At 38.9% G+C, this 19448-nt stretch overlaps 1 protein-coding gene across 7 annotated transcripts in view; it reads left to right on the forward strand.

The window, feature by feature from the left end:
- Positions 1–16793, forward strand: part of CCDC77 (coiled-coil domain containing 77) — a 27442-nt gene extending 10649 nt beyond the window's left edge. For all 7 annotated transcript variants that reach the window (XM_023735686.1, XM_023735687.1, XM_012556938.2 and 4 more), the window contains 9 exons: positions 287–429; positions 5931–6027; positions 7630–7702; positions 8280–8371; positions 9524–9672; positions 13557–13776; positions 15476–15601; positions 15704–15856; positions 16618–16793. In XM_023735686.1, coding sequence (XP_023591454.1) covers positions 287–429; positions 5931–6027; positions 7630–7702; positions 8280–8371; positions 9524–9672; positions 13557–13776; positions 15476–15601; positions 15704–15856; positions 16618–16764 — 1200 coding nt within the window. In that variant the 3' untranslated portion in view covers positions 16765–16793. The remainder of the gene's footprint in view (positions 1–286; positions 430–5930; positions 6028–7629; positions 7703–8279; positions 8372–9523; positions 9673–13556; positions 13777–15475; positions 15602–15703; positions 15857–16617) is intronic.
- The last annotated feature ends 2655 nt before the right edge of the window (positions 16794–19448 follow it).

Here is a 19448-nt window from a genome sequence, read left to right on the forward strand (position 1 = left end):
AGAAAGTATTAAAAAAAAAAAAGTATGAATAGAGTCATATGACATACAAGGTTCTATAATTTCTAAAAGGAAAATATTAGAGCTTTGGCATTGTATGCAAACTTCAAATTTATACGCTGTAGCTTTTAAACTCAAATCTATACACAGTCTGTTGCTGTCGTTTGACTTCTGTATCGCAAAACCATTCACTCTGGAATATTTTTACACGAACTGACTTCTCTATAACCAGTAAGAGTTGTTCCTGTAAGGCCTCATATCTTTTCAACTCTCTTTTTTTTTTTTGAAGCATAAACTAGAATGGGATTTGCAGCAGAAGGAGGAAGAGATTGCTGAATTGCAGAAAGCTCTAAGTGATATGCAGATCTGCCTCTTCCAGGAACGGGAACATGTTTTACGCCTCTACTCAGAAAATGACCGACTGAGAATCAGGTACTGAGTAGGAGAAGTGAAATGTTGAAGTTACCATTTTAAATCACTCTAGACAAGATAAATTTCTCTACAGTGATTCACTTAGGTTGTATTCCCAGGAAACAGACTCTGAGATGGAGATTTGCGTGCAGGACAATTACTGGGGAGGCTCTCAGGAATAACACCTATGAGCAGATACGGGCAGAGGGAGAATTTGAACTGCAGTGCATTGGTAACAGAAGCCTTAACTAACACCATATGGAGCTCTGAGGCTAGGATGGCCTTTCAGAGGCAAAGGGGTTAGACTTTTGTACCCCCACATTGACCAGTCATTGGATGCAGGCTGCCCCCAGGGAGGGGGTAAAAACTTGGGAGAGGCAGCCCCCTTCAGCCAAAGGCAATACCTGGGAAGGACTCAGCTTCTGGGGAATGGGTGTCTTGATCCCGAAGTGGGCATCTGAGGAGTCCACCATAGCATCTTCTACAGTATATTTCTTGCACTGCTCAGATCCACTTGCTTCGTATGGTTAAGTCACCCTATCTTGGAATAGCTCCTCTGGGATTCTGGTTGATTTCTTGCTGGGGAAACTTAAAAGAAGGTTAGAGAAACTTCTAGAGCTAATAGAGGAATTTACCAAAGTTACAGGGTACAAGATCAGCAAACATTATCAGTTGGGCTTCTATACACCAGCAATGAAAAATCCAAAATGGAAATTAGGGAAACAGTCCCTACAATAGTATCTAAGAGAATAAAATACCTAGGAGTAAATCTAACCAGTGACGTAAAGGACTTGTACAATGAAAATGATAAAACACTGCTGAAAGAGATTAAAAAAGACATAAATAAATGGAAAGATGTTCTATGTTCTTGGGTCGGAAGACTTAATATTGTTAAGATGTCAGTACTACCCAAAGCAATCTATAGATTCAACACAATCCCAATCAAAATTCCAATAGCCTTCTTTACGGAAATGGAAAAAAGAATTCTCAACTTTATGTGAAATGGCATGAGGCCCCAAATAGCTAAAGCAACGTTGAAAGAAAAGAACAAAGTAGAAGGACTCATACTTGCTGCTTTTAAAACATCTCATACAGCTGTAGTAATCCATACAGCCGGGTACTGGTATAACAATAGACACAGAGATCAATGGAATAGAATTGAGAGTCCAGATGTAAACCTACACATCTATGGTCAACTGATTTTTGACAAGTGTACTAAGTCCATTCAATGAGGAAAGAAGAATCTCTTCAATAAATGATGTTGGGAAAACTGGATTTCCACATGCAGAAAAATGAAACAGTATCCATGCCTCACACTATGTACAAAAACAAATTCAAAATGGATTAAGGACCCAAATGTGCAAACTAAAACCATAAATTTCTTAGAAGAAAATGCAAGGACAACACTGTTGGGACTAGCTTTTAACAATGGATTATCAAACATAATAATAAAAGCACAAAGAACAAAAGACTAAATGGGACCTCATAAAAATTAAAAATGTTTGTTCATCAAAAGACTTTACCAAAAAAGTAAAAAGACAAGCTACTAACTGGGAGAATATCATCAGAAACCATACATCTGATAAGAATCTAATAACCAAAATATATCTAAAACTTCGACAACTTACAACAAAAAGACAACCTAATCATAAAATGGGTGAAGGACTTCAATAGACATTTCACCAAAGAGGACATTCAAATGGCCACCAAACACATGAAAAGATGCTCAATATCATTAGCCATCAGAGAGACACAAATCAAAACCACAATGAGATACCATTTCACTCCTGCTAGAATGGCTAAGATAAAAAAAAACAGAAAATAACAAATGTTGTCGAGGATGTGGGGAAATTGGAACCCTCATCCCTGGCTGGTGGGAATGCAAAATGGTACAGCCATTATGGAAAATTGTGGCAGTTCCTCAAAAAGCCAAAAATAGAATTACAGTTGTTGTTGTTAGGTGCCATCGAGTTGGTTCTGACTCATAGTGCTCCTATGAACAACAGGACAAAACTGCCCAGTCTTGCACCATCCTCACAATAGTTGCTATGCTTGAGCCCATTGTTGCAGCCACTCTGTCAGTCCATCTTGTTGATGGTCTTCCTCTTTTTTGATGACCCTCTACTTTACCAAGCATGATGTCCTTCTCCAGGGACAGTCCCTTCTGATAACATCTCCAAAGTACATGAGGTGAAGTCTCGCCATGCTTTTAAGGAACATTCTGGCTGTACTCCTTCCAAGACAGATTTGTTTATTCTTTTGGCAGTTCATGGTATATTCAATATTCTTCACCAACACCATAATTCAAAGGCGTCATATGACCCAGCAATTCCACTCCTAGGTATATGCCCAAAAGACTTGAAAGCAGAAACTTGTACACCAGTGTTCATTTCAGCACTGTTCACAATAGCCAGAAGGTGGAAACAACCTAAATACTCATCAGCAGATAAATGGATAAACAAAATGTGGTACATATGTACAATGGAGTACTACTCAGCTAGTAGAAGAAACAAAGTATTGATACATGCTACAATATTGATGAAACTTGAAGACATTATGCTGGCTGAAATAAGTCAATCACAAAAGGACAAATATTATATGACCTCGCTTATATAAAAAGACAAGAAAAGGCAGAGGTATAGAGACCAAAGTTTATTAGTGGTTACCAGGGATGGGAGAGAGGGAGAAGGGGGGGGTTACCTGTGATGGAAAAATTGCCTTGATTAAGGGTAGGGTGGAGAAGGACATCATGCTTGGTAAAGTACAAGGTCAGCAAAAAAGAGGAAGATCCTTAATGAGACGGATTGACACAGTGGCTGTAACAGTGGGCCCAAGCATAACAATTGTGAGCATGGCACAGGACTGGGCAGTGTTTCATTCTGTGGTGCATAGGGTTCCTGTGAGTTGGAACCAACTTGACGGCATCTAACAACAACAACAAGGGTAGGGTTGCACGTCCAGTTATTCTAATTGATGTCAATAAGTTGTACACCTATAAAAAGTTAAATCGGCAAAAATTGTGTGATAGGTATATTAACAACAATGACAAAAAAAAAAAAAAAAGAGTCGCTGCTGAGACTGCTTATGTACAACCAAAATCCTCGCAGGATTTGGTTCCTTGGTTTGGAGATTTAGGGTCATGATTTCATGGGACATCCCAGTTAATTGGCCTAATAACATGTTTAGTGCTTCTGTTCTACCTCCTAGTTCGTTGTGTAGTACTTGGGGTCTTAAAAGCTTGTAAGCAGCCCGCCATGGTGTGACAGTTGGTCTGTATTTGCCTGGAGCAACAGAGGAAGAAAGAGAGTCAGGAATGGGAGGAGAATATGGAATGTGTGGCTAATTGCCTCCATGAACAACTGCCTCCTTTGCCATGAGACCAGAAGACTGGATGGTGCCCAGCTACCATTACTGAACATTTTGATCAAAGATTCCATAGAAGAATCCTGATCAAAAGGGGGAAAATGCAGATCAGAATTTCAAATCTCATGGACTCCAGACTTTCTAGAGCCATGGAGGGTGGATGAACCCCTGAAACTATTGCCCTGAGATAACCTTTGAAAACTTAAACCAAAAGTACCCCCTGAAGTCTTCTTAAAACCAAACAATAGTTTAGCTAAACTAATAAAAGATATCTGCCTTGAGTATTATGCTCTTTTAAGAACTATCTATATGGGGTCAAATTGACAACAGTAACTCAAAAGATAGGAACCTTAGGGGGCAGTGAGTTTATGTTAATGGGGGAGGAACAACTCAGAAAAGGATGGTGAGAATGGTTGCACAACTCAAGGAATTAATCAGTGTCACTGGATTGTATATGTAGAAGCGGTTGAGTTGGTGTGTATATTCTCAACATCAACAACAAAATAAACTTAAAAAAAAAGGTTAGAGGATGAATCACTGCCTATTCATTGCAACTGACATTGGGGACACAAATGATACTAATCATCTACCTGCTCTACTACCCTTCTAGATTTCCTTTAGCCAGCATCTCTGCTGATCCAGGAGGTTTACCTGGTGGGGTGACCCAAACTCTCATCCCTTTTCAGGCCATGACTCCTGTACTGGGTGCCAAATCTTAAGTAACAGCAGCCCTAAGAGAAAACCCATAGCTGTTAAGTCAATCACCTCCTGAGGATTAGGGTCAATTACCCCTGCCTGGACTGGAGTGCCTCTTCTACCTGCTGATCTCTTAGAACAAGGAGCCTGAAGTGATGGAGTGGCAGCTGGAGCTTGAAGTTATAATGGACTCTTACTGTGTTTCCTGGTGGATGGATTTCTCCTCGGGAACCAGGACCTCTAGACCCACACAGCCTAAAGTTATGGAGAGGGAAACACAAATTCCCCAAGTGATGGTAACGGGAGTCATTCGTCTTTCTACCCTTTGGTCTGTGGACCTATGTATATTATCTTTTGGGGACAGAGTACCATATAACAGTTGTTGACTAAGCGTTATCTACTACATTCTGGAGGATGGGGTCCCATCATCTTTGGATATCATCACCAAGCTGGCATTTCAGCTATACCTTTAAAAGGCTTGTTCCATTGCTTTCAGGCTGATATCTTCTGGGTGGTGTAGTCAGTGATAGGACAAGTGGATCACACAGGCGTATGTCCATTGCTGCACCTCCTTTGCTGTACATTGGGTCTTTTGATCTGATGGAGTGTTTTGTGGGATTCCATGTCAGTGGATCAAACACACTAAGTCTTTGAATAGTGGGGCCAGCTAAGGACAGAAAAAGCAAATGCAGGTCTAGAATATGTGTCAGTCCTAGTCAAAATAAATCGCTGCCTCTTCCATGGTCCATTATAATCAACTTGCCACCAAGTGGCTATTGGTCTCCTTAAAGATGGTACTGTTTCAGACCTCAGAGATATCCTGAATTGAGGCAAAGGAATTGGGCTTTTGTACCCCCTCATTGATCAGGCACTGGATGTAGGCTGTCCCTGAGGAATGGGGGACATAAACTTGGGTGAGGCAGTTCCCTTAGGCTGAGGGCAGGTCTGGAGAGAGGCTCAGCTGTGAGCCAGCAGCAGACAACATTCTGGGCAGATGGGGGAATGAGCCCATCAGTGCTGAAGAGGGGAATCTGGACAGTGCGCCCTAGCATCCAGTACAGTTTCTTTCTAAAACTGGCTAAGAAATTATTTCCTGGTCCTTCTCTATGTACTCCTGAATACAAATACCTGATGTTTTAAAAGTTAGAGCTAAGGTCTAGATAAATCCTATTCAGTTTTAATTTGAGATTACCCTGGTGGTGTAGTAGCTAAGAGCTACAGCTGCTAACCAAAAGGCCAGCAGTTCGAATCCACCAGCCACACCTTGGAAACCCTATGGGGCAGTTCTGCTCTGTCCTATAGGGTCGCTATGAGTCGGAATCGACTCGATGGCAACAGGTTTGGTTTTAGTTCGGTTTTTATTGTTTTAAAAATAAGTAAATCAGTAGGGAGACCCTTTAAGCAGAAAAGGTGGTTATTCTGGACACACAGTAATTTGTACTTACTTTCTATGAGAATTGCAGGGAGGTAGAAGACAAGAAAAAGATTCAAAGTCTCTTGGCTCTTGTGGGAACAGACACTGGAGAAGTGACCTATTTTTATAAGGAGCCTCCCCACAAAGTAAGTAATCTTTGGTATAGCATGGTGAGTATGGTTTTCACAAAATACAGGCTAGGGTCCATAATCAGAACAACTTGGGTACTTGCTAAAGAAGACAGATGGAGATTCAGCCATAATATTGTAGTCTCAAGTTTACTGAGTTTTCAAAGAACTTTCTGTAATTATAGCAAGCATTATAATTTTATTCTTTTCTTTGAAAAACCTTAAAGTAGCATTGTTTACTGCATTTCACCATTTAGAAGCCTAAAGCACAGAGGGGTAGATGTTGTGGCTGGGATAAGAGAGGAAAGCAGGAGCAGACATAGTGTAGGAGCACGTGTCTGTACTTGGGTTTCTTTTTTAATCTTTGTTTATGCTGATTACAAAAGTAATATATGGTCTTTATTAAAAACAAAACACACAGAGTACAGAAATGTATCGTATAAAAGTGGCAGTCTCCCATAATCCTGTACCACAGAATAAATCATTATTACAACTGGGATCACAAGGGGGTTCTGGACAGAGAGGGAGAAAAATTGTAGAACAAAAAATCAAATTCACAAAAAAGACCAGACTTAACTAGTCTGACAGAGACTGGAGGAACCCCTGAGACTATGACCCTAAGACACCCTTCTAAACTGGAAACAAAGCCATTCTCAGAGACCATCTTTCAGCCAAACCATAGATAAGCCAAGCCTGTTGCCATTGAGTCGATTCTGACTTATAATGACCTCATTGGACAGAGGGTCCAAATCACTATGGGGTTTCCAAGGAGCAGCTGGTGGATTCGAACTGCTCGCCTTCTGGTTAGCAGCCGAGCTCTTAACCACTGCGTCACCAGGGCTTCAAACCATAGACAGGCCCATAAAATAAACAATAACACCAGAGTGGAATGTGCTGCTTAGAATAATCAATTGCATGAGATCAAAAGGGCAACATTTGCCCAAAAGCATGGATGAGAAGGCAGGAAGGGATAGAAAATCAGAAAATAGGGAACACAGGGCAGAAGTGGGAAGAGTGCTGACACATCGTGGGGAATGAAGCCAAGGTCATGGAGCACTTTATGTACAAGCTATCAAATGGGAAACTAATTTGCTATGTAAACTTTCACCTAATGCCCAATAAATTTTTTAAAAACTGGGCTATGTTCTGCTGTGTATATTTTCAACAACAACAATATAAAATACGTTATTTTAAAAAAACCATTATTAATAGTTTGTTATATATACTTTCAACTCTTTTTTCCATTCATATATTTCTGTGTATGTGTGTACTATTTTCATTGTTTCACTTTGTAAACAGTGCCTCCATGAGCATCTCTGTACATATATACATATGCATACTTCTGGTTTTTATTAGCTATTTCCTAAAAGTCCTTGTCAGATGTTGCTAAATAGCCCTGCAGTTTTATTTTATTTTATTTTTTTGTTTATATCACCAAGACTAGGTCTTATCCAATTTGTTACTTTGCCTATTTGGCGTCTCATATTCATGACAACCTTATATGATTTTATTAGTTTTAACCAATTTAACTTCTGAATAGTGTTTGAGTTGTGGAACTAAGGCTAACAAGTGAAATATTTATAAGAAGGTCACTTGTTTACATTTTTTTTGCTTCTTCAGGTCACCATTCCCCAAAAGACTATCCAGGCTGTAAACGTACCTGAACAGAATGCATCTTCAACTTTGAAAGCAGGTAGCAAGCATATTATTGTAAATTCTCATTGATTCAGAATTCCAAAGCATGGTGCAAATAATTAGATTTTTTTTTTACCCTACTATACAGTGATAATTAATGTCCATAATGATGGCTCTAGTCGTCTAAGATCCCACTGAGCTTCTTGAATCATCCAAGGAATTAAATTTTGTTCAATGCCATTTTAGTGCTGCTTATTTTGAAAATAATCTTCTCTTCTGAAAATTGGATGATACTTCATAATCAAAATGTTTAGATTTAGTTTTTTTCATTCCTTGCCCTTTCTGATTAAATAAAACTTTACAGAGAAAATAGACACAATTGCAAAGGAAAATTTAATAGTTCATTCTGCAGAAAAAGATGTAATTGTTATCCAGGTGAAATCCTACAGAGTTCCCTTGGAGAGATTCCTGTTTAAAAAATTAAGCACTGTAGTTGGTGTACGCTTTCTTTGTCCTTCTTTTCCTTCTCTTGTAGGTAAGTGGAACCATACTCCTCTGCAAGGCTAATGCTGATACTTGTATAGCAGAAAAAAGCTGAGTAAAGTTTTCTGACTAATTTTCATTTTCTATTATAGATCCTAAAGTAAACAAAAGAAGATCAGCAATGAGAGAGAAGGGAGAAAGTCCTAAGCAATACCAAAGAAACATACAGACACTTATCCTACAGGTAAAGAATTTATCTTGGCAAACCAATACAGTTTCTATCCACAAGTTTAGCTTTGTGCAGCCTAACTTTATTATCATATAATAAGTCTCTCCTTGCATACAGGTTATATCTACACATCATGTGATTAAGAAAAATGACGTTTTTAATTTCTAAGAGCTATTATTTTAAAACCATTGTTCTCTTTTAGACCGTTCTAGAAGTGCTACTCTGAACTTTCAGTTCATTCAGCTTGTATGCTAAGCCCTACCCAACAAAACCATCATAAAGTAAAAATTCCTTTTGTGTTTGGCTTATGGTATACACGGGGAGTTGCAGGAGAAAGCTTGTCTGTGCTGATAGATTGACATTTGGTACAGTACATTTATTTAGTACATCAGTTCTAAAGTCTAGGAAAGTAACGAATCATCCTCTTACCACCTGGTCGTTGTATGTCATTCGAAACGTTCTGCTAGTTGCACTAAAGGTCCTGTCCTTATTGGGACAGTCCATTGATTTAAATGACAGTTTTTACCTTTGGCCAGTATCTATTTGGAGTCATGACAGCCAGACTCAGAGAAGGAAATTACATATTCATTTTACTCTACTTTTTTAAACCAAACACTAAAGAAAAGAGTCATTCTGTTCCTGTGCAATAAACCAAAAAAAACCCCAACCCACTGCCATCGAGTCGATTCCAACTTATAGCAACCCTATAGGACAGAGTAGAACTCCCTTACAGGGTTTCCAGGGAACTGCTGGTGGGTTCGAACTGCCGACCTTTTTGGTTAGCAGCCAAGCTTGTAACCACTGTGCCACGAGGGCTCCTCTGTGCAACTTGGGAGCCTTAAAAGGGAGAGAATCCTAAAAGTCCTAAAAGGGAGACAGTGAAAAGATGGGAATCCTACGGTAGGGAAGAACTGAATTTTCTAGCTTTCTTTGTGTGGTGTAGATGCTGGGCTTATTGGGGACAAAGAGTCTGCTCTAGCGTAGCCTAACTCCATAAGATATTAAATAAAGAAGGCTACAGTTGAGATTTTCTGCTGTTTATTTTGCCACTGTGGTTTGTTTGTTTTTCGTTTTTCTGAAGAAAGTCTCGCTTTTAAAGATTACATCTGCAGGTAAGAAGTAAGTGGAAGCAGGAGTGCATACCTTTCCCCTTGTTGGCCTGTCTAGGTGGAAGCACTGCAGGCTCAGCTGGAAGAACAGACCAAGCTTTCTAGAGAACAAGTTGAAGGACTCATGGAAGATAGACGCATTCGCATTGAGGAAATACAAGTTCAGCACCAGAGAAATCAGGAGAAAATCAAAGAGCTGACCAAAAAGTGAGTGTTCAAGAAAAGCTATACCTAAAAGATATTTTGTTTTTCTGAGTGGCTTAAAGGTTAACGGTCCTTACCCTGAGACCAGAAGAGCTAGGTGGTGCCTGGTCACCACTGCTGACTGTTCTGATTAGGAACACAATAGATGGATCCTGATAGAATGGGAGCAGAATGTGGAACAGAACTCAAATTCTTAAAAAGTCCACATTTACTGGACCGGTCCTGAGATACTCTTTAAATCTGGAACCAAAACTATTCCATGAGATATCTTTTAGCTAAATAACAGATCAGCTCATAAAATAAACAATATCATCCATGAGTACTGTGCACCTTTAAAAAATCATCTATACGAGACCAAACTGTCAATATTTACTCAAAAGCAAAGACAAGAAGGCAAGGGGGCAGGGAAACTAGATTACTGAAAACAGAACAGCCAGAACAGAAATAATGAGAAAGTTGACACACTGTAAAAAATGTAGCCAGTGTCACTGAACAAATTGTATAGAAATTGTTAAGTGGGAACTTAATTTGCTGTGTAAACTTTCACCAAAAACACAATAAAATATAATAATAATAACAATAAAAGTTAACAGTTCTGTACTTCAGCAGCATATTATGATGGAACTGAAAGGGACCTTGAAAAAAATCGTGTTCTTCAGACACCCCTGCCTCTATGTAGGTGAGTGTCCAGGTTTTATCCAAGAGTGCTGTTAATTCTCTTCTTGAAGAGTTGGTGGGTATTCCACATGCTCCTTTTAACCCATTTTAATGTTTTAGCTTGATTCTAGTGGTTACGAAATATTCTTTTATCCACTGATACGTTATGACTTAATGTAGCAGGACCCTTTTGTTTTGTTTGGCCCTTCATGAATATGGAAAAATAAGAATTTACATACCCATACAACAAAAAAGAAAATGCAAACTCCCTACAATCACTGTTTTTGTTTCTTACCTGCCTACCATTCCTCAACTTTCTGTGGTCTGATTTCATCCCCACCGTTTTTGTAAACATGCCCTTTCTAAGGTCATCATTGACTTCTTAATTTCTAAGACCAGTTATCTCTTTTCAGTCCTTATTGTAAGTAGGATCTGTCTGTGTATTTGACACCACTGATCACCCCCTCTTTTAAATTAATCTTCCTTGATTTCTGCACCATCAGTCTTTGTTGGTTCTTCTGCCTGTCTAACCCTCCTCAGCCTTTCCCTTGGTCCTACTGTGCCTTAAAGACATCCTCAGTTGAGTATACTTGAACACTTCAAGTGTACCGTGACTGAAACCAAATTGTTCATCTCCCCAGTAAACGCTCCCCTCCCCCATCTCAAACCTACCACTGTCTTCTCTTTACCATTTCATTTAATGACATCGTGTCTACTCAGTTTCCTAAGGCTGAAATCTCAGGATCATCCTCACCTTCCCACTCTCTCTTATTCCGTAATTCCAAACCTTATCTAGTGTATGCCTGAGAAGCCTCTCAAATCATTCTCTGCCCTCTCATTCTTACTGTATTGGTTTAAGCACTATTCTTTTGTTTAAATTATTGCAGTAATTTGTTTTTCCTACGACTAGTTCATTTGTCTTCTACAGTCTTTCTCACTGCTATGAGTTAGCTGTTCCACCAGGAATTACTAACAGCTTAAAAACATTTGATAGCTCCTCATAAAGTCCTATACCTAGCCTGAATTATTAGAAACTACCTCATCTGGCACCAAATTGACCTTTTCAGCCTCACCTCCTCCCCTGTTGTGTAGTTGACCTTGCGCTTCAGTCAGACAAATAATAACTATTAATTATGGAACACTTGCTGTGTGGTAGGCACCATGCTAAGCACTGTCACCCCTTCTCTGAAGACTTTGCCAGGCAGAATTAAGTTCTTTCTCCTCCACATTCCCAAAATGATAAGGCGCCTCTGTGATGACACTTCATCACTATAATAATTACGTCTCTGTTCCCAGGGTCTTACTATAGCCCTGCCCTGCATGCATAATAACCAAACCAAACCCATTGCCGTCGAGTCGATTCCAACTCATAGCAACCCTATACCACAGAGTAGAACTGCCCCATAGGGTTTCCTGACCTTTTGGTTAGCAGCCGTAGCTCTCAACCACTGCACCACCAGGGATCTGCTCACGTAATAGGCACACAATAAACATTTGTTGAATACTTGATGATCTTTATCAAGTTGCATCTCACTGCCTCTTTTCTGTATTAAACACCTTAAATTAAAAAATATTTTTTCATGTCACATTCTTCATCCCTTTACCATTTTTTTGTTGCCTTCTGAAACTTTTCTAGTGTCTTCACTTCCATTTTAAAGCACAGTGATTAAAATTGGACATGATACTCAAATTAGGATCAATGACCAAAGCAGGATAGAAAATGTTTTCTGGCCCTTGCAGGCTATATTTTAGCGTAGTGTGATATGTTTGTATTTTGCTTGTAGTTCTCCATCTTCATTTTTATTTTTGGCATTTTATACTTAAGCATAGCATCCCGACTTTTCATTGGATTTTGTTTTTAGGGGACCAGTATTCTAAATTCTCACAGTAAATTGTAATTTTATTTCTGTCTTCCAGAATATTAATAACATCCTAATTTAGCACCATCTGCATATTTGAGCACATGGTCTGTACCTTCTATTAGGTAGGTCATCCTAAGGATATTGAATGGCGTAAAATCCAAGGCTATTAACAACTGCCCTTTGGGTATCACTTTCAAACCATTTGTATGTTAACAAGACCATACTTTCCCAGATTGTAATTGAGAACATAATGTAAGACAGAATAAAATAACTCACTGAAAGCAGGAGATATCTTTGTGGTAACTGAATCAGTCTATCCCTCCTTATATATACATGTACACCTGAATAAATACATATATTTATCTGATAACATTTAATCATTTTCCTCTATCTGTGTACTCTTACTCATAAAAAGAACTAAGTGGATCTGATATTACTTGTTCATTGGAAAACTATAGAGATTGCTTCATGGTATGTAATAATCTTGCAAGCAGTTTGATCATTTGATACAGTATTTTTCTAGGTGTTGATGTTAAACGGATGAGTTGCTAACTTCCAGGAGTATTCTTTTTTGAAAATAGAAACATCATTTGTCTATTGCTAAATCTCAAGAAATAATCAGCAGGAATCTATTCAGTGCCTTTTGTATGTCCAGTAGTTGGTACTGTCCTTGACAGTTTAGTAGTAATGGGGCAAAAGTAAATGAAAACTAAGGTATATGCCTTCAGTCAGGTTAGGAAAACATATGTTGACAGTTAAAACATGACATATAAGCAAGTGTTGAATTACGTGGTATTGATTATAACTAATACGAAGTTTCAGAGAATGGAGAGATTAAAATGGGCTGAAGTTGTCAGGATGATTTCATAGAGGATGTTGATCTTGAAAAAAGGGTGGGATGAGATTTGATCTAGGGTAGTTCATACGTGGAGCACAGCGTAAACAAAAGCAAAGCTGTTTGTGACATTTTAGAACTTGTGTTAACCTGCAGACAGCACACCATGATTTCATTCTTCATTGTAACGGTCTGGTTCCTAGGAATAGTCTGTACGTATGCAGGCTGTGTGTGAGTATTCCTGTAGCCCTTTTAATTACACAACCTGAAATTAGCACTTAGTAAAATATCTGTAAAGACCATTCTATGAACCAGTGTGCATGGGTAGATAATGTTACACTTTGTCCAGTAAAGCCTATAAGATTGGCAGTAATCAGATCAGATGTATTTTTTTAAACTGCTAGTAGTATTTTACAGAATGTATATAGTACACAATTTTAAAAGAACCTCTATCTTCCCTTTGTTTGGAATAACTCTCTGTGTTGGACATGTTGAGTAAGCATCTTCACTGGCATTTGTACTTTCCTTCATAGTCTCCATCATACCCAAGAACTGCTCTATGAGAGCACCAAAGATTTTTTGCAACTCAGATTTGAAAACCAACATAAGGAGAAGTCATGGATGCTTGAAAAGGATTGTTTGATGTCAAAGATTAAGCAATGCAGGCTGCAGTGTAAGAAGAAAGAAGATAAAACTGGAAAAGTTTGGCCAGTTGTACACCAGAGTCATCATAACCAAAATGAATATATTAAGGTAGCTTCCTTACACCTTACAGAAATTGTTTATTTTTCTGGAAGAGTTGAAAGAACTCAGAATTCCAAAGAACATAAGAATTGTCATACCAGATCCATCCATTCCAAGAAGGTTTTGTAGCAGCAACCTCAGGCCATAGGTTTCAAAGAGTTGTAGTGTTTGGGGAATTAGAAAATTAGACTACTGATTTATTTATTCAACAAATATTTATTGCACTCTTACTATGTATGGGCTAGGCTTTGAGGCTACAGCAGAAATAAGCAATCAAGGTCTGCCCTCACGGAGTTTACATTTTAATGGGGCAGAAAGAATGTTCCTACAGTAGCAAATAACTGTAAGAAAATTACAGGTTACAAAAAAGTGGTATCAAAGGTATAAACAGGATTATATGAAAAAAAGTAGTTGCTAATATCCAAATTTTAGAAGGGAAGAACAAGGACACTCACTTCAATCTTAGGAGATGATGTTTTTGCCAAGACCTTCTAAAAACAGGTTAGGGGCAGTGTCTGACTTCCTCCAACTCCCACAAGGGGGAAGGAGAGCCAAGATCAACAGCCCAAGGGTGATTCCTGTGAGGTCAGACAAGCCTTGTCTCTCTGCCATCTCTACCAATTCTGACACCAACTGTCCCTCCCACAGCATTCTCTACTGGATGCCTTAATTCATTGCGATGGCCACAGAGAACTCACAGACCATACTTATAATTATGGGGTTTATTAGGGAAGTAACAGTTACAGTTCAGGCTGAAGAACACTCAAGATACAGTTCTTCCATCCGAATAGCCTTTCCCCAGCTGCGCTTGCAGGCATTCCTCTCCCTGGCCCTCAGTCTCTGCCCAAAGGCACTCGGCTCTCTCTCTCTGTGGGCAGGGCTCTCTCTCTCTGTGGGCAGGGAAGCCCACCTAACCGTCTCCTGTTGCTAGGTCTCTGCTGCTGTTCCCTCCTCCCTTGGTGGTGGGCTCCTCCCCTCTGCTCTGGAATTGGCTCTCTTTTAAGGCAAAACTGACCAATCCCCTTGGTAGGCCACAATTACCCTATCACACAGTCACCTGGGTGGGAGTTACAAGACCACGGCTGGAAAGGCCACATGCAAAAGTAATTAATCGAATCGCAGACCTAGGGGAAGAGCATTCCAGGCAGAGGGAAGAGCAAGTTTAAAGGCCCTGGGGTATGTTCAAGGCACAGGAAAGATGCCAGTGTAGTTGTAGAGGAATAAGCAAGGTGGAAGTGGTGTGAGAGGTAGGCAGTAGCCAGTCATGGATGGCCTTATAGGTCTTGGCGAGGAATGTGTGCAGAGAAGTGACATGATGTGGTTTAGGTTTTTAAAAGATCATTCTGGCTGCTCAATGGATAGTAGGTGTTATTATTGATGTTTTTCCTTTTTAAAGAAGAACTTCAGAAATGTGCCCCAAAATATATGTTGTGATGTCTTACTTGGGACAGATTCTTAGCTCCATTATATGACTCTTCACAGAGCCAAAAATACTTGTTTTATTTTAAGGAATTTCTACCATGTACACTTCAGAAAATGGGCTAAGAAGTGTTCCCCAGACAAGTTTCTTACTGTCTTTCTCCTTAATTCATTTTGTATTTCTGGAAATCTTCTCTTTCTTTACCTAAGTTCTATTCAAATTACCTATATTGTAGAACTGATATTAATGTTTTGTGTTCCACCACCACTGCCCCTTTTTGGCCTGCAGACCCTGAAGGATAAGTTAGTACAAGAGAAGAAACTTTCCAACATGTACCAAGAGCAGTGCATTGCGCTAGAAGAAGAAGTTGCTCGAATTCGTGAGGAAGAATGCGTGAGGAGAGAGATCTTCAAGGTACAAAGTTCTGTGCCCCTTATGATGGAGTGGGAGGTGTAGACAGCTCAGGGGAATGCCTTCCTTATCTTCATAGATGCCTTCCCATTACCCCATATTTAGGATCGCACTAACAAGATGGGGAAGCGTTTACAGGTAATGACAAAACGCTATGAGGCCTTGGAGAACCGACGTATGTTGGAAGTAGAAGGCTTTAAGACAGATATTAAGGCTCTCCGGCAGAAACTTAAAGACTTGGAGCAAATGCTGTATAAGGTAATTGCTGATTCTGACTTACCAAAAAGGGAGGAGGGGTGGAAGTAAGGAAATATAGTCATAAAGACGCCTCAGGAGAAGAAAGTGCTGTTTCCCTGGTATAAGTACTAATCGATCAACTTCCTTTAAGCTTCACTAAAATTCAGTTTAACAGGTACACTAGAGAGGGAAAACAAAAATAGACAGAAATAATTAAAAGACTACATCATTGTACTTCCGTCTAAGCTGAATTTAACAGAAATTATCATCCCTTCCAATTCAAGAAGTAGATTAGAAGAATTATGTCTGTTTTACAAATGAGGAACGTGAGTAATTGAGTATAAAGTAATTTTTCTCAATCAGATGCAGCCTTATTTAGAATCCAAGTTGCCTCAAGAGCCTTCTTAAAGAGATTTAACCAGTCATCCATATATCCTAAATGATCACTGTATTCCAAACAAGGTTAATTACAGAAAAGAGGAGATGCTTTCTTTCCTTCTTTAGCAAATTTACCAATAATGTTTTTTACATTGGTTTCTTTTTTACTCATTATTTGTTGGTTATTGATCACTATTTCAAGGCTCCTCTACTATTGTATGGGAAAACAAAGAACGCCATGCCTTTTCTGCTTAAATTCTATATTTGCTTTTCAATTAGTCACCGAATTTCAACAAACTAAGAACTGAATTCATAAAAAGAGACCAGCAGAGCCTTGTCTTTATGACTGATTTCCCTCTCTGGTATATGCCATAATCATCTCTTCTTTTTTTTCAAACTTCTAGACAACACTTAATGCCCGGGCAGACCAGGACCTTGCCATTCTGTGTGAAGTCCGTGACAGCAATAGACGGGCCCATAAGATACAAGGAGAACTGAAGAACCTTAAGTCCAAAGTGTTTGGTTTGGAGAATGAACTCAGACTCTGTTGATGTCTACTTTTGGAAAAAAAAAAAAAAAATGGCCTTACCTGGAAGAGTTCTGCTTCCTGAAACCTGAGAAGAAGTTCATCTTCCCCTAGAAGTCGTGGACATAATGTTGACTACAGTAGTGGCATCCATTATTGTGAAGACAGGATGAAGAGTCAGGGACAATTAAGAAAGCTTTTCTTGCTCTCTAAACGGTCCTGTTAACATTTTCTTTTTTTTTGCTCTAGACTATAACCTGATTTACTTATTTTCCCATATTATTTATCTCACTTAATGTTGACAGTTTTGGTTTTGTTTTGTTTTTTTTTTAAAGATGACGATAAAAACTTAGGAAGAGAGTACTTTTCTATGAGGCTGGCTGGGTGTCAGTGGGAGGGACACCTTCCCTGAGGTTATCTTTCCCCAAGGCAGAGGGAAAGGCAGCAAATCACAACTTGTCAAATTTGAATAGGTAGTAATTCTGCTATTTAACTTTATTTAGTAGTGCGCGGTAGGGCCGGAATTACCTTTTTGGGACACCCAGTCTCATAAAGTTTCACCAGAGGGCGCTAGAGACCCCTACTCGCAAGCAAAATTTCTATCTAGAAATACAGTAAAACCTGAGAGAGCTGAAACCTGTGTCAGGCAGAAACCTGTCGGAGAAGGAAAACTCAAGTAGTTTCCACTAAAACGAGCAATAGAAAAGTGGTAAGACTGCACCCTGTCAAAGGCGGAAAATTAAATTAACTGTTTTTCAATAAAATATGTAATTGGAAGTATTTGCGTTTTCTATAATTTCTTGTTAAAACCACATATATATTTTCTTAATGACTCTTTTATCCCAGTTTACTTACTTGTTCCATGGTCTGTGCAGTTCTGTACAAGTGTAAACTTTTTCCTAAACGATTCCGTTGAAATCATCTGGTGTTGAAGGTAGCAAGGATCCTACAAAGGTGATGACACTGACACCTTGTCCTTTATGTAACTCTCTAAATGTTTGCTTTAGGCAAATTGCTGTGCGTTTGGGGGCAAAATAATTGTGTGTGTACCTGGACAGCCTCTGGAAAGTAAGTGGTGTTAGTACAGCATCATTCTGGTTTACCTAGGACAAAGGAAAGAACTCATGTTTTCATATCTTTTTTTTTTCATTTTTTTATTTGTGTTTCTGATATAGGGAGAGTAGTGACTGAACTACCAGTAGGAGATGTTACCTTTTTTTAAAAGCCTATAATAGTGTATCAGGTTTTTCTCACTGTTGAATTGGGGTGGAAGCTTCCAGAGAGATTAGTCCCAGGCCTTAGGGGAATTTCCGTAAGTGGATGGTTCCTCCTTTTGCCCTCATACTTAGGGATTTGGCTTTTCTTGACTCCTGCTTTTTTGGTGCTGGCAAAACAAAAAGCCTTATTAAATCACAGCATTTCAGAGTGAGAAGGAACCTTAGAGATCGTGTAGCCCGTTTTATATATGACTCAGACCTACAACCATGGACAACAAAAATCAGTTGATAAAGTTTCCAACACCCTGACCTCAATTCCAATCACATATTTGCAAATCATATATCTAAGAAACTTGTGTGCTGAATATATAAAAAACTCTCACAACTCAACAATAAAAAGACAACTAAACGAAAAACCAAACCCATTGTTGTTGGGTTGATGATTCCAACTCAAAGCAAACCTATAGGACAGAGTAGAACTGCCCCATAGGGTTTCCAAGGAGCAGCTGGTGGATTCGAACTGCCGACACTTGATTACAATGGAGCTCTTAACCACTGTGCCACCAGGGCTCCAAAAAGACAAATGACCCATCTTAAAAATGGACAAAGAATCTGAATAGACATTTTTCCAAAGATGATAAAAGGCTAATAAGCACATGAAAAGATGCTCAACATCGTCAGTTTTTAGGGAAATACAAATCAAAACCATAATGAGATAACACTTCACATGCATTAGGATGACTAAATCAAAAAGATAGAATAATAAATGTTCACAAGGATATGGAAAACTAGAAGCCTCATACATTGCTGGTGGGATGTAAAATGGTAAAACTACTTCGGAAAACCGTTCGGTAGTTCCTCAAAAATTTAAACATAGAGTTACTAAATGACCCAGCAATTCCATTCCTAGGTACATACCCAGGAGAATTGAAAACGTATGTTCACATAAAAACTTGTACACGAACAATAGCATCATTTATAATAGCCAGAAATGAAAATCTAAATGTCCATTAACTGATGGATAACCCGTATGTGGTATATTCATACAATGGAATATTATTCAGGCATAAAAGGAATAAAGTACTGATACATGCTACAACATGGATGAACCTTGAAAACATGTAAGCAAAAGAAGCAAGACCCAAAAGGGCACATATAGTATGATTCAATTTTTAAAAATGTCCAGAATAGGTAAATCTATAGAAAGAGAAAGTAGATTAATGCTTGCCAGGGGTGGGGATGGGGAGAAGGAATGGAAAATGATTGCTAATAGATACAGGTTTTCTTTCTGGGGTGATGAAATGTTCTAAAATTACATACTGATGATGGTTACACAACCTTATGAACATACTAAAAATCACTGAATCATAATTTCAAAGGGTGAATTTTATGGTATGTGAATTATATCTCAATAAAAGAAGAAAGCAAGCCTAGGAAATGGCTTCATTGGATGTGGTCACTACTGTTCTGACCTTCATTCAACATTTATTTA

The sequence above is a fragment of the Trichechus manatus genome, unplaced genomic scaffold (genome assembly GCF_000243295.1).
Source record: "Trichechus manatus latirostris isolate Lorelei unplaced genomic scaffold, TriManLat1.0 scaffold00081, whole genome shotgun sequence".
NCBI classification, from domain to species: domain Eukaryota; kingdom Metazoa; phylum Chordata; class Mammalia; order Sirenia; family Trichechidae; genus Trichechus; species Trichechus manatus.